At 42.0% G+C, this 15375-nt stretch overlaps 2 protein-coding genes across 3 annotated transcripts in view; both read left to right on the top strand.

Moving 5' to 3' along the window:
- The window catches only part of pafah1b1a (platelet-activating factor acetylhydrolase 1b, regulatory subunit 1a), a 34866-nt gene extending 28558 nt beyond the window's left edge, over positions 1-6308 (top strand). For both annotated transcript variants that reach the window (XM_033631267.2, XM_078167119.1), the window contains exons 7-11: positions 990-1092; positions 1184-1412; positions 2292-2393; positions 2508-2664; positions 4309-6308. In XM_033631267.2, coding sequence (XP_033487158.1) covers positions 990-1092; positions 1184-1412; positions 2292-2393; positions 2508-2664; positions 4309-4382 — 665 coding nt within the window. In that variant the 3' untranslated portion in view covers positions 4383-6308. The remainder of the gene's footprint in view (positions 1-989; positions 1093-1183; positions 1413-2291; positions 2394-2507; positions 2665-4308) is intronic.
- Positions 6309-9253: 2945 nt separating this feature from the next.
- mettl16 (methyltransferase 16, N6-methyladenosine) overlaps positions 9254-15375 on the top strand; it is a 37923-nt gene continuing 31801 nt past the window's right edge. The window contains exons 1-2 of the mRNA XM_033630725.2: positions 9254-9411; positions 9721-9858. Coding sequence (XP_033486616.1) covers positions 9731-9858 — 128 coding nt within the window. The 5' untranslated portion in view covers positions 9254-9411; positions 9721-9730. The remainder of the gene's footprint in view (positions 9412-9720; positions 9859-15375) is intronic.

Raw genomic sequence — 15375 nt, 5'->3', positions numbered from 1 at the left:
GCCCATTAATGTCTGACTGTGTATCAGACATGAATGAATATCATTGAAATAAATAAGCCTACTTAGCAAACAGACGAGAAGCACTCTGGCATCCTTACATTTATGCTGGAGTTGTAAATCCTGCATCTTGTGCAAGTGAGCAACAGATTCCGCTGGTTGCCAACCTTTTTTTTCTTTCTTATAAAGGAGGGTGTGAGCTCCTGGCACACGTCCTCAAACAGACTAGCTGCGTTCACACCTTGCAGAAAAAAATCAGTGTGCGTAGATCGCTGTCTAAAACCTCCTCTTAAATTAAGCCTGCTTTCCACTTCTGTTCCATTTCCCCTCCATCTTTTTTTGTATCCCCATCTCCATTCACTTTTAATTCATCAACTCAGCCGTTCCTCCTTTTTTTTTCATCCACTCCTCCTTTTTTTTTTGTACATATTGAAAAAAACACGAGGCCAACTGGTGAAGTAGATTAGTGCCGATTTGGACAGCAGTTTAATTATCCTCTTCAGCACCAGATAGCACTTTGCTGTGTAGCTGCCACCTATTATTATAGCCTGATGGCATGTGTATGTGAATGTGCACGGACGGACACACACACACACACACACACATACAGTTAAGCTGGCCTTTTAGAGTACACTTACTGTTGTCTTCATCTGTTTAGCAGCTTAAATATGGCCCAGCGTCTAGGTAATTAGGCATCTCTTATTCTCTGTGGAACAAAGTAAGCCCCAGCAAATTGGCTGCCTCGCTTGTCATTTAATTGGCTAATTACGACCAAACCCATCGTTTTTTTGGGCACTGTTGGTGACTGGAGACGTGTAAAAATAAAAAATCAACTCTGAATGTTAAGTATGATTCTTATGTTTAAAGTAAAGAAGGAAAGATGTGTGCTGCTGTCTAAAATGATAGGATTAACTTTCAGATCTTGGGTTGTGTTGCTCAGAAAGCTTTCTGTCTCTTATTGAGATCTTGTTTTTGTCTTTTCTTTTTTCCAGGACATGACCACAATGTTTCGTCTGTAGCCATCATGCCCAATGGAGATCACATCGTTTCTGCCTCAAGGGACAAAACCATAAAAATGTGGGAGGTGGCAACTGGGTACGCACCCTCCACAGAACATCCCTAAAACCACTGTTGTTGTTTTTTTAGCATGATATTTGATGACTCCTTACTGTTTTCTGTGCATTAGCTACTGTGTGAAGACCTTCACAGGCCACAGGGAGTGGGTTCGTATGGTGCGGCCCAACCAGGACGGCACACTGATTGCCAGCTGCTCCAACGACCAAACCGTGCGTGTGTGGGTGGTGGCCTCCAAAGAGTGCAAGGCTGAGCTGCGGGAGCACGAACATGTGGTGGAGTGCATCTCCTGGGCACCAGAGAGCGCCTACCCCACCATCCAAGAGGCCACAGGCTCTGAGGTAAAGGACTGCTCAGACCTCATCATGTTTCCCTGATCTTGGACTACAAGAACAAAAACTGTATTCTAGATCAGTCATACTTATAAACTAGAAGCAAGCGTGGGTTACCCAGTGTGATGAATCATTAAAGCACAGTGGTACAGTCAGTAGACCTGTAGCAGATCATTTAAAGTGTGCCAACTGGCCGTTCACTCGTAAAAAGTTGGTGAACTAAAAACATATTATCCAGACTCTGGCCCACATGACACAATAACAGACTGAGCAATTGGACAATCATTATTATACAACCGTAAAACACACAAAGCATGGCGGTGGTTCTTGTGTGAAAACAGACCTTAATTTTGTGTCATCACATGATGCAGAGCGTGTTCCCTCTCCACATGTGTAGCCATATCAGTTGGGTCTCATACGTCACTGCTCAGACTGATAGCCACTTGAACGGGCGAGCTTGAAATGAGGAGTGTGTGCTTGCATACACTGGCTGAATCATGGCCTAGAGTCAGCCCAGACTCCCTCCTCATGCCTTGGGATCTCGAGTGTGTCCAATCGTAGCCTTGTCAGATTAAAACAATATTTGCCCTTGCAGCAGTTGTCCCAGTCTAACCTGTGTGCAGAGGAAAACACTTTTGGTGTTGTCTTGTTTCGTTACTGAAGTGAAACATGCGCAAAACGACCCCAGGTGTAATGAGGCATGTTTTGCAGCTCTGTATGTTATGGAACAGTGATTGCCTAATGTTTTGTTTTTCTTATTTTAAGCTTCAGCTTTATTAACACCATGGTAACATGACAAGAAAATCATTTGTAGTATATGGTTGATTCGTGTTAGCTTTGCACCATGATTGCCTGCATTTTACTTGTTCCCTTTCTGTATCTGTCCAGACCAAGAAGAGTGGTAAGCCAGGCCCATTCCTGCTGTCTGGCTCCAGAGACAAAACCATCAAGATGTGGGATGTTAGCATTGGCATGTGCCTTATGACACTGGTGAGGACTATGTATATTTATATTTGGCTAAAATGTCTAGAGTGAGAACATTTTGCTTAATGAATGAGATGAATTGGTTTGCAGCTGTTTTTAAGCAGTGTGTTTGTCTCACAGGTCGGCCATGACAACTGGGTGCGTGGCATCCTCTTCCACCCCGGAGGCAAGTTTATTGTGACCTGTGCAGATGATAAGACCTTAAGGATCTGGGACTACAAGAACAAGCGCTGCATGAAAACCCTGTGTGCCCACGAACACTTTGTTACCTCTCTGGGTAAGCAGCCCCTCACCCCTCCATCCTTGTTAGTCTTTGACCAGTTGGTCTCCTGAGATGCAGCAGGAACCTCTTTATTCCACGCTCATCGGACAGTGGAGCTGGTTCACAAATATCTGCTTTAGCCAAAGGTTGAATAATTGTAAAGAAGCTCAGTGTCTCCACCGGCAGAGTGTTGAGCGTCCTGAGGGTTGCTGGCAGCTGGGGTTTAAGAGGTAGACAAGCGCTCCAGGATTTTCCCGCCTCCCCCTCCTCGTATCTGCAGATTTTCAGCAGATCAAGGCTCGGTAACTCTCTTGAGGAGCTCTTCAGCCAACTTTTCCTTGGCAAGCCGTTTGAAACCCGGTCCGCTTAAATCCTACTTCAACCAAGAGGATATCGCTGTGAGCTATTGATGTGATGAATTCTGGAGCGATGTGAAAAAGACAAAGCACCTTTGTTTGAACTCATCGGGGGAAAATGTATTATTTTCCCCATTTTCTAAAAAGCATTGTCCTGTCTATACAAACAGCACAATACCAACTGCTTTTCCCTAACGGTGTTTGCATTCTACCTATAAAATAGCCTGATAATCAGACTGAACCGCTGTTTCACGAGCGATTATATTAATGCTGCTGACGTCATTTTGAAGGGCTCGAACCAGGACTGCTAAAAATAATCAGCGTCTTGACCCACCAGACAACCCCAATAAGCTGACTTGCAACTGTACAGCTGCAACGATCTCATCCACACTTCTTAAAAATTTTTGTGGCATTTTTTTCTGTTATTATTTTAATGACATGCAGCTATTTTTCTAGCTCGCTTTCCCTGTTCCTCATGCCTACAAAGCTCCGATTGGTCAGTTATTCTCAGACTGGCAGAAATAACAGTCAGTGACTACCATTTGAATGTCTGTAAGAATCTCTGATGTGGGTAATGATTCAGAGGTCAGGAACCAGGATACTTTTCAGATGATAAATTCTACGTTTACACATACGTCTATACAAGTATAGTATTGGCTGCCCATACGTACTTTGACTCAAATGAACAGCAGCAGAGGGTCATAGATTCCATTTATTTCAAATCCTCAGACCTGTCACAAGGAATAGCTTAGTTGAGATGCTGTGGTTGCTTCTTATTGCTATGATAAGGAGTATCCGCGGCACTAAACCTTTCGGCACAGTACTTGATCTGGATGAAGGAAAGGCCGTAGCATGTGGGGAGAGATGACGGACCCGCCTGTCTGTGTGGGTTCAGTAATAATTTCTCCTCCGTTGTTGTGCGAAGTGATGGTTGGTTTTTGTGGTATTTGTCCCAGCCCTCCACCCCTGTGATTAGATGGCTAGGTAAGAAATGATGTGATGAGTGGCTGCAGCATTTTATCCAAAGCTGAATATTTGTCAACTCTCAGGGACCAGAAAAAAGGCAAACGTGCAGCGCTCAGTGTAGAATAGACACTCAGTGACTTGTCACGCTGCTGGTATTTAACCTTGTGGTTGCTTCCCATCTCCTGTGGATGAATTGTCTATAGTGTGGTATTGCAATACACCAGTTATTGTGACAGCTCTAATCTGAGCTACGTTCAGAGACCTCTTGTGTTATTGTGATTGAAATGGGTTTTTCTCTCTTCTGCTTTGTTCTGATGATCTTCTGTTTCCCCCACAGATTTCCACAAGGCTGCTCCCTATGTGGTCACTGGGAGTGTAGATCAAACAGTAAAAGTGTGGGAGTGCCGCTGATTTGGACCTTGGAGGATTGGACCACCACCCCCAATTACCCAGGCGCTCCTCTGGATCCCACCTCTCCTCCTGCCATCCCACCTCCCCTCTCATCCCCACTCCTCCTCTCCCCTCACCTAACCCAAACCTCACCCGCTCATCATCTCCTCCGGCTGCACTTACCACCATGGTTATTTACCCATTGCGCTCTCTGGTCCAATAACTATTGTCCTTCTATGTAAATTATTCCTGGATGTAGATCGAGCTATTAAATGTTACACAAAAAAGTATTCTTGCATGGTAATCCAAAATTGTATACTGTAAATTTACATAACGTCTAGAAGTACCATAGGTTTACCACGGGGCTGGCCGTCTGTCACGCAGCCTTACCGACCAACCGAAGGCAGATGTTTTTGACTGGGTGTAAAATGTAGGGCACTAAAAACCGATAATTTAAGAAATGACAGTGTCTTTATGTGTAAGATTTATTTTTGTCTATTTTTTTATTTAGGATTTTTTTTTCTGTTATTTCTCTCCTTCACTGTCGTAGTCTGTTGGTGCCTAGCTTGGTGAAACGTTGGAGAGATAAGGCTGGAGAAGCATATATGATGCGATAAGATACGATTGTCTGTGGGGCTTTGTTATTGAAATAATCTGTAGCTTTATAACATCACTTCTCAAGTGTGCATACCATTTCTCTTCATGTGGAACTAGGTAATATTTTAATGGCTGTATATACAAATGTTTCAAACTGTTGTCCTTGGACCTCGGGGGCTTAAACACAGCTTTGTACTCTTGTCATGGTGGCACATGAACCACTGCTAGGCTCTAGATAAATGATCCCATTTAATGAATCTGCAGCGAAGAATTAAAAAGATGAAATGTATAAAAGTGGCTTTGTGGATAACCGCACAGTTTTTCCACAAGATGCCCAACGTAGAGAGCAAGTGTGTTTGGCTTCTGCTGTCAGCGAGCGCCCTGGGTGACAGAATCATCTGAGCAGAGTTCAGGGATTACACCTGATTATTCTCTAGCACTTGATAAACCTTGGGTGTGTCTCCCGTAAGGAGGCGATTTCCTGTGACCTTGCATGCGAGACTTATTAAACTGAAGCCTCTGTCCACTTCCAGTCCCCTGACCGGTCAGTCTCAGCAGGGCTCAGTGTAACATAGGAACTGTGTAGATGCTCAGTCGTCCCTCGGCGCCTCTGAAAGCTACAAACCGAAGCCTTGTGTAAAATAAATCTGCTAAACAGGAGAAATTAAGTAAGGCATGAGGAGTCAAAGTGAGCCCCCTGGGTTTGATATCTGGGATGTGCAAAGATCTCTAATTTCTGAGGGGTGAAATATATGTTCTGCATAATAAAAAATGGTTTTGATTTAAAAAAAAAAAAAAAAAAAAGTTTTCTGTGAAAATATGAAATGTAAATTTAGCTTGTTATTAGGAGATTTGGCAATTTTGTATTATCGCACTAAAGGATGAACTGGATGGGAATTTAGGGTTAGTGAGGAAATGCTAGCAGCAGACATGCTAAGTGATCTGTGGGTGCTGTTTTGGAGGATCTCTACGGGCACACCCCGCAGACCACCTCACACGTATGCAAACGTCTTCTGAGTTGCTTTCCTCAAACGTTCAGCTTGTGATCTTCGCCGAGCTGTAACTGAACGACTGGAAAAATAACTGTAAACCAGTCCACGCTGTAGAAACAACCATTCCACTCCCCTCGAGGAGGACAAAAAAAAATGAACCATCTTGCTAACTGTAGCTGACAAGGTGCTTCATTAATCTTGCACATCCCTGTTTTCACTAAATCTTTGGTCCTTTACCGACGATCAAAGACGACATTAAAATTTAAGGATGTTGATAAATGCATAAACCTTATAATTTCTGATTAGCCGTTTTCATTCCAATGCAGTCTTTGGCTAATAAAGAATTCCACTGCTTAACCGACCTTTGCTTCTTTGCCACGTTTTCCTCTTCCTGTGTGTACTGGATGTGGTGATCTGCTGCTCAAGCTCCTGCTAGTGGCTACTGTGAGCCTAACGTGACCTGTTGATGTAGCACTGCTGCATGTAAACCTGCGCCAGAGGCAGAGCTGTCGGAACGATAGTTTAAATGCTTAAATACTGGATCCTTTCAGAGACCAATTGGTTTGAATAAAGTGGTGGGAAACTGTCTGTGGAGCCTACTTTTGAGGAGTATTTGCTGAGGGTTAGTTGAGAATATATCACTCTAATGTACAGTGTGTGCTGTAGATATGAAGCCAGTTAGCTTAGCTTAGCATAAATACTGGAAACAGGAAAACAGCTAGCGTGGCTCTTTACAACACGAACAAAATCCACCTAGTAGCACCATTAAAACTCAAAATTGACTTATATTTTGTTATGTTAAACCTGTTTAAAAAAAAAAAAAAAAAAACTATGCAAAAATGACATTATTCCATGTTATGAGGGTGTCATGTGCTGGACTACTTCTTGACTGGAACCAGTGACTTGATGGGAGTCTCCGCTATTTGCCTGCTAACAGATGCTCATTTCTAATATTTGTAAAGATTTTAAAGGAAAGTTTTGACTGCACCTAACATGGGTATTCTTCTTTGAAAACTGACATTTGTGAATTAGGAATTTTGAACTAGTAAGGTGCTTGAGGTGCTTGAGTCTCCCTGGTTGCCTGGCAACTGCCCCATGTTAACCAGTCTTAATGCTAAGCTAAGCTAACTGTCTCCAGCTACATATTTATTGTACAAACATGAGTGTGATATCAATTTTCTTGCCTAGTCTAACTCTCTGCAAGAAAGTGGGTAAGTGTTTCTCCAAATGTCAAACTGTCCTTGATCAGCCGGCTCGATGAGTTCAGACAGCTTTGTTCATTGGTTGTGGAAAAGGCTGGTTTTGTTGTGTGTGATCCTCTTCGAAGGAGGTCTACCTCCTCTTCTGTTAATGCAATGGGATTGTGGCAGACTAGGATGTCCCAAAGGAGAATACCTCTCTTTCAGGGTATAAAACTCATGTCTCCCTTCGCTGTGTGCCCCTTTACAAATGTCTTATTTTTTTTCTACAAGCTGTTTTCTCTGTCCTGACCTCTGACGCAAAGACTTTGGGCGGAGAATCGGCAGATTTTGTAGTACAATTTGGCATGATTCATGAAGATGCCAGTGTGTTAAATGTTCTAGCTGAAGCCAAAAATGGAGACATTTGTCAGTACAATCTGGTTTAGCTTGAGAAATCAGCCTCCTTTTGTTGTTGATAATGATGCTAGTCTCCTCAGGATCACGCTATGACATGCCAGACCATAAAATGTAAACTAAAACCTTTCTGTCCTTGGTTGTACCCAAGGAAGGTGGTTAATCAAAGGTCAGGACGATGTGTGCTCTGTTTCTTTTGTAAGAATCGGTGGAAACAAAAAATCTACAGCACAGCTGGTGGTGTTGTAGGCAAGTGTGTGCCCTGATGAAGAAAATCCCCTTTTGCCATTCGCAGGTCCCAAGCAATCCCTGTTCTGCTCTGGTCTGGTGTGTGAAGGGACTGACAGACACGTTTTGACTGTCTGTGGGTCGTTTCCTCAGGCCTCAAGTTCACCTGTACTCTGTAACCTGCCTGTGAACCACATCTGAGGGCTTCAGACTGCACAACAAGCTCCTACAGGAGAGCTTGTGATGTTTTCGCCACTAAGGTCTCACTCTTCACTCAGCAAACTGTTAACAATATACCTGGATGTCATTATTGTTTGCGATATAATAAAAGAAGAAAATCTGCACCTGTGTCGTCCTGCTTATTTGTTTTGAGGAGCTGCTGGTTATTATACTCAAGGTGAGGTGGATTTATTGGGACAAAGTTGAGCTAAATTTCAATTTAACACCAGTGAGATTGTTTGAAGTGGGGTCAATAAAATTAGGGGTAAGGGGTGTTGTTATATACCGGCATTGATAACAATGATATTTAAATGGGAATATTGATATTGTGTAAATAATACATATATAATAACATTGTGTAAATAAATCCAGCACCTCTGAGATCATTTCAGTTTCTTTCCGCTCTCTCTTTGTCTCTATCTAGTTGCCTTTTAACTATTTAAACTTTATTAATAATTGTATTGTTATTGTGTAATTGCTCTTTTTCTTAGTTTGTGTACAGTCATGGTTACAGACTCTTCCCACCTCGCACCACTCCCACATTGAGTGTAATAAATTTGCCAAAAAAGGGCCAAAATGCAAAATAAACAAAAATTAAAGATGTGGTTTACAGATTTTTTTTATTTTTTATTTTTTTTACTTTAAAATTTCTATAGATTTTGTGATAATATTGTTATTGTGGCTAAACCAGTTTACAATAATTGTGTAGTAAAATTCTGATATGCCAGTCTTTAAGTTGACAAACACATTCATTTCATTGTACATTTCCAAAATTTAATGGACCAGAAGATATTTAAATTCTGCCTTTATCGTAGAAGTTGTAATGTAAAGGGAAGGTACAATAAACAAAATGCTTATATATGGTAATAAAATGAAAACAGCAATAATAAAGACAAGAACAATAATGAAAAAGGTAGAAAACAAAATTTAAAAATTGTAATTTTACTATTTGTTAAGTTATTCTGCTTTATTTATGTAAAGTCATGAAGGTAAATGGTAAATACAGTCGGTAAAAATGTTAATGAAATATCCCCAGGTAGACAGACAGTTAAAAATACTAATAATGGTGAGCAACAATAAATTAAATGAAATGAAATTTAAATAAAACAAAATAAAATGAAATAAATTACATTAAGTTACATTAAATTAAAAAAATAAAGAAAAGTAAAATAAACTAAAATAAATTACTTTTATAAAGAGATTAACGAGCGATTTTCCTTATTTTATTAATGACGTCAACGCGTACCGACGTAGAGACGTGACGTCGCAGAAATCCCGGAAGAGAGTTGCAAACTGAGCAACGTTTGAACAACGTGAGTTGTGTGAGTTTTCCCACACAGTTGTTTGGTCCAGTAAAGTCGTCACCACTCCGAAAATAACAGCAGGCTTCATCACAGCTCGGACAGTATCACAGTAAAGGTAGGCAGACACAAATACTGGATACATGTTAGCTTAAAATGTTAGCAACTAGCTTCAAAAGTCAGTTAGCTGACTCAAATTAAAGTCCAGCGAACTTTAGTCATGTACAGTTATAGTTACAGCAGTTAATTACCTACTATGCACCAACATCAACGTTCATATTGTCACCCTGCGACCTGCATTAAAGTCAACTTCGTCTCCAGTCTGTGCTCATATTAATGTTCATATTTATATTACGTGTGTGTCTGTTGTTGCTGTAAGTTCGGCCTGCTGTATCCTCATGTCTCTTTCCTCTGTCCCTAAAATCAGTGCTGTGATCATGGCTCTGAATAAATCCATGCATCCCAGGAACCGTTACAAAGACAAGCCCCCGGACTTTGCATACCTGGCCTCCAAATATCCAGACTTCCAGCAGCACGTGCACACCAGCCTCGCGGGAAGACCTGTGTAAGTACCTGGAGCCAGTTGCACAACAACACCCTAATTTTTCCCCTTAAATATGACACTCAAGACTTAATTTATCCTAAACTAAAATACTAACTTAAGGGTGGTGCACAGAATCCCTTAGTGTGTTTCCTTAGTAAAGTAAAAATGTAAGGCATTTACTGCTCTGAAAGATTCCAGTGGTAAATATTACAGTTTCCATTACAACCATTTCTTTGCTTGTGCTCGGGCTTGTTATACATGAAGACTTTTGTGCAAGGGTTCAACTAACTTTAAGGGATACCTTAAGTATAACCCCAAAATAAGAAAACATTGAAATATTTAAGTGAACATTTTAAGGAAACCTGAAGGAGAAAACATGTTTTGTACAACTGATTTTATTTTATGAAAGCCTTTATGTGGACTTTAAGGACACTCTTAGCTTGAGGTATTTTGTGCAGGTGGCCCCTGAGACTGTGCAGAATGTGTGTGTGTATGTGTTTAGTATTTCAAAGTAGCCTGCAGTGTATCCTATTGCCCATCTTTGATCTCAAACACCTGTCATTATAATATTTATTCCACATACACACTGTATAGTCTCTGTCCACATACTCTTGGACTGTCTCATCTTTGTCTCTTTGTATTGACTGAAGCAGAAAAAACTTTTCCTGGTCGCAGGAAATGTGTTTTGTTACTTTGCATGTGCCTGTTTTTCGCACCCTACAGTTCACTAAGAGGATTTAAGTGACAGAAATGTATAGGTGTTCGCATGTTTGCAGAAGACATGTTGCCTCGGTGTTTAGAACATGTACATTTGTCCCATCAATGAAAACATGAAAGTGACAGAGGACTGTTATTGTGACCAAATTCAAGACATGTACACCATAAATTGATGCAGAAAAGAAAAGGTACAAATTGCAGCATAGAAATTCACCAGAGTGCAGGAAATAGTGTTTGATGCTCAGAATTTTCTGGCGGAGGAACCCCAGACACCCTGATTCATATGTATTGTTTCTGGTCCGTGTTATCCATGTTATAAGTGTCTCAAAAAGCTTGTCCCAAAATTGTCCCATCCTTGGGCATGCCCAAAATGAGTGGAAAAGAGTTGCTGGGTCCTGATTACACCATTGACAGATTGGAGGTGCAGTGGTTAGCATTGTCGCTTCACAGCAAGAGGGTTCCTGGTTCAAACCTTGTGGTGGGGGAGCACTTCTGTGTGGAGTTTGCATGTCCTCCCCGTGTCAACATGGGATTTCTCTGCATTGGCCATATGTGCGAATGTGAGCGTGAATGGTTGTCTGTCTCTGTAGCCCTTTTTAGATAGGAATTGTACAAATTTGCAGGAAAGCCCAATCAGTCTTTTTCAGCATTGGCATATTAAAAACAAAATCAGGAAGTGCGGCAAAATGCCGCCTACCTACTTTTGTTTATGCAGAATGCGCCTTTTCTGGGGCAATGGGGGGCGTGAGCAAGTAACAAAACGTGTTGCTCAATGTGTGACATTTAGTGACGCGGGAGTCAGTCCTTCGGGAGCTCTGTGCTTTCTCTCGTAAGTCGGCCCGTTCTTCACCGTCCCCGTCATCTGACAGTTAATGGCCTCTTCCTTTGCGAGGACAAGGAGGGCGTGCAATTCCTTGTCTTCCCAATTGCTCATCTTTACAGTGTCTGTCAGGTTTGCGTTTCCCTCTTGCTACTAGCTGCTCGCTAATTCCTGCTATCAGCAGTTTCCTGTTTATGCACCACCAGTGGGTCTCACGTGCGGTGTCATCAACAGCTCCTCCCACAAGTCATCAACAGCCCCTCCCGTTGCGGAAGGTCACCTTCGTCTGTTTAAACTAAAAGGGTCCCACCAATATGACTACCCAACGAGGCGGAAATAGTATTTGATGCTCAGAATTTTCTGCCGGAGGAACCCCAGACACCCTGATTCATATGTATTGTTTCTGGTCCATGTTATTACAATATTCAGTGTTGCAGCTATCAGAATAATTCATTCAGTGACGGCACGCTGCCAGGTTTTAGCACTACAATGATCCCTGGCCTGATTCCAGTGAGCTCTGTGCACTGACTGAGCCTTTCAGATTTTAAATTTAGGAAAAAGAGAGCACTGGTATCAGAAACAGTAGAGATGGGGGGATATAATTGATTCTTAAATGCATCGGGATGTGGATCTGAATGATTCGGCAATAGTCGATTATCTAAATGTTTATTAATAAAGTGATGTTGGGGGAACAAAATAACACAGCAGAGCATGTCGCCTCCCCCTTATGTTATTACTGTTATACAGGCAGGAGACGGTAAGGTGCTTTCAGATGAATTAATTAATTAATCAATGCAGTTAACTTTTAAAATAAAAAGGCTGCGGACCACTTATTCAACAGCACGTGAATTGCAAACGGGACCTGGACAAGAGCCACATTGTTTGCAAATAAGTTAATCTGTGTATTTATTAAGGATCAAAAATACAGTGTGCTATGTTTTAAAAAATATCAAGTAGTCACAGTGAGAAAAATAAATCATGTATAGACTTTCTTTCTTTTTTTTGATGCATCAGTAATCATTGTATTATCCAATCGTTGCCCTCTGAATCATAACCGAGCTGATCCAGAACACGCTGGTGGGATTACGTATCTCATCTGGCCTGAGAACGCCTTGGGGTCCCCCATGAGGAGCTGGGAAACGTTGCTGGGGAGAGGGATGTGAAAATTAAAATAGATGGATGGATGAATAATGCATAGTGTTGTAAATGCATACTATTTTTAACCTGACACAACCAGCTCTCAGTTTGATGAATGCTATCATATACAGGAGTAAACATATAGGAATCTGTCCCACCTTGACCATCCATCCCATGTAATGTCTATGCAGCTAGTTTACAGGCTGTTTTAGATATTACTGTTCATATGTGTGGATATCAAATGTCTGTTAAGGTTTCCGCACACTTTTAGCCATATGGTATGAAACAGTGTACAGAAACACCTTCTCACCAGTATGCCCGAGATCCAGTCCTGAGGACCCCTCAGCACCTCTCAGGCCCCAGCTGACTCAGTCTGATCTTTACTGCTTGTTCAGCTCCTGGCAACAGCAGGAGGATGAAGCCTGGATGGATGATTAATGGACCCAACATCAAAAGATTTTCCTTTCTTTTTCACTCCATCCGCTTTTTTCATTAGAGACACTTCACAAAGTATGCTTGAGTGACGGTTTTAAAACAAACGCCCAATTTTAAAAATAGGCTGGAGTGTCAATCAGAAACTGCCCAGTAAGCTGCCTGTGTTTCACTGCGTACTGGACACAGTTTGAATGACTGAAACACTGCTTGTTTGTGTGTGTGTGTGTGTGTGTGTGTGTGTGTGTGTGTGTGTGTGTGTGTGTGTGTGTGTGCGCCCTTGCCAGCTAGATGCTGCTGTGGAAGTCATGATGTGAGAAAGTCCAGCCAGGAGAACAAAGGAAGAAATATGTCTGGTGGGATTAGTGGTGTTGACGTCAAACAGTGTGAGCTCATGATTGCTGCTGCGGTGGGAAAGAAACAGGAACTGGGTTCATTTTTAACTAATTAAGTCCTAATAAATGATAAAAGTTGATGAGTTGGAGGAGGATACGTACAGGTATGCTACGCAGGATTGTTGGTTACCGGTTGTAAACACACTGGCTCGTGAAAGTGAAAGCAAAAGTCAACTCTAGGTTCACTTTTATTCGGCGTTTCGCCTCACTATATTTGCACTTTTCAGTGCTGTGTCTCTTGGACGCCTGCTCCTTACTATCTAGCACGTGATCGCTACCTCTTTATAAAGCCCTTGCCCCACCTGAGTGCTGTGAGTCTCTGCAGAATAACGTTTTTGTACAGAAACTATTATTATTCAATTATTTTTTGTGTTTTTAAAGAACAAACAAGAAACATGGAGCATATACACTCTGAACCCTCAACATCCAAACCCACCCCGCCCCTCCCCAAGACTGGCCTGCACATACAAACAAATGAACACCGCTAAATACACTCAATACACATGAATATACAAAATATCCAGAGTCAAGACAGACTGATGATAATAATCAGGCATTGCAAGTGAATTAACAACAACAGAATGGACCTGATCAAGTGAAGAAAGATACTACAATATTGAACAAATCCGCTTTTTATGTCCGGAACAACAGGCTTGAGATGCACCCTCGTTAAGGACTTAGCTCAGATTCCAGGATTACTCTCTTATCCTGAATCTTCCTGAATCTGATCCCATATGATTCGGAGGTGGGTACCCCTTGTGACTGCATGCCTTTGCCAGCAGGATTTGAACCCTGGACCTTCCGCATGGAAGATGAGTGCTCTAACCACTACACTAGGGAGGCCCCAAAGATATCACAATAACACATTTCCATACTTAATAGGCACACATAGGCATTGAACTACATTTCTTAAAGTATAGACATTATTTTAATAGTCCAGGAATGGTTGCCATACTTTATGGAATTCATTGACTGGTCCATCAGTGGTATATCTGAGCTTTTCCAACTTCATCATTGACCCAGTGGCCAAACAGAGGGGGCAGGTTAGACTTCCAGTTGGACAAAATGAGATGTCTTTCTAGAAATGATTAAAAAAAGGCCAAAGCGCAGGCCTGGGCTCAGGAGAGACCCAGATCTCTTGGCCACACCAAATATTCCCAACTGCGGCTATGGGTCTATGGTTATATTATATATGTACGAAAGTGTCTCAGAAATCTCCCTGGACATGCCCAAAATGAGTGGAAAAGAGTTGCTAGGTCCTGATTACACCGTTGACAGGTTGGTGGTGCAGTGGTTAGCATTGTCGCCTCACAGTAAGAGGGTTCCTGGTTCGAACCTTGTGGTGGGGTAGCACCTCTGTGCAGAGTTTGCATGTTCTCCCCGTGTTAGCGGTATGTTTTCTCTGGGTACTCCGGCTTCCTCCCCCAGTCCAAAGACAATGAGGTTAACTGGTGACTCTAAATTGTCCGTAGGTCTGAATGTGAGTGTGAATGGCTGTCTGTCTCTGTGTCAGCCCTGTGATAGTCTGCCGACCTGTCCAGGGTGTACCCCACCTCTCCCAGTGTCAGATGGGTTAGGCTCCAGCACCCCCACGTGACCCCCTAACAGGATAAACAGTTACAGAAAATGAATGAATGAACTTAAGTACTGGTATTCTGGCCCTATTTGTTCTAGCTGAACAAGTACCCAAAATAGCATTCACAGTGTATGTTGGTTAAGTTGGTCCTAGTCTCTTTAGCAACATGTCAGCTTGTCATTTTATAAATTTAGACTTTTTTTAAAAAATTCACCACAATTGATACAAATGTCCGTCAAAACAAAGGGAACTCTCAGTGAATGCAGGAGCTGTCAGTAATTGTGAACCTCGTATTTGAGGTCTGCTGTTCATCTGTCAGGACGGAGACGCTCTCCTCCCTCTGTGTTTGTGTTTTGTGAAACAGGTACCTAGTCTGCTCGGTGAGGAAATCACTTGTTATTGTCTGTGTTATGCAGATGAATGCCGACATGGTGTCGCCGCAGCGAGTCTGAACATCTGTG

This window comes from Epinephelus lanceolatus, chromosome 4 (assembly GCF_041903045.1).
Source record: "Epinephelus lanceolatus isolate andai-2023 chromosome 4, ASM4190304v1, whole genome shotgun sequence".
Lineage (NCBI taxonomy): Eukaryota > Metazoa > Chordata > Actinopteri > Perciformes > Serranidae > Epinephelus > Epinephelus lanceolatus.
This window is presented reverse-complemented; position numbering and strand designations above follow the sequence as displayed.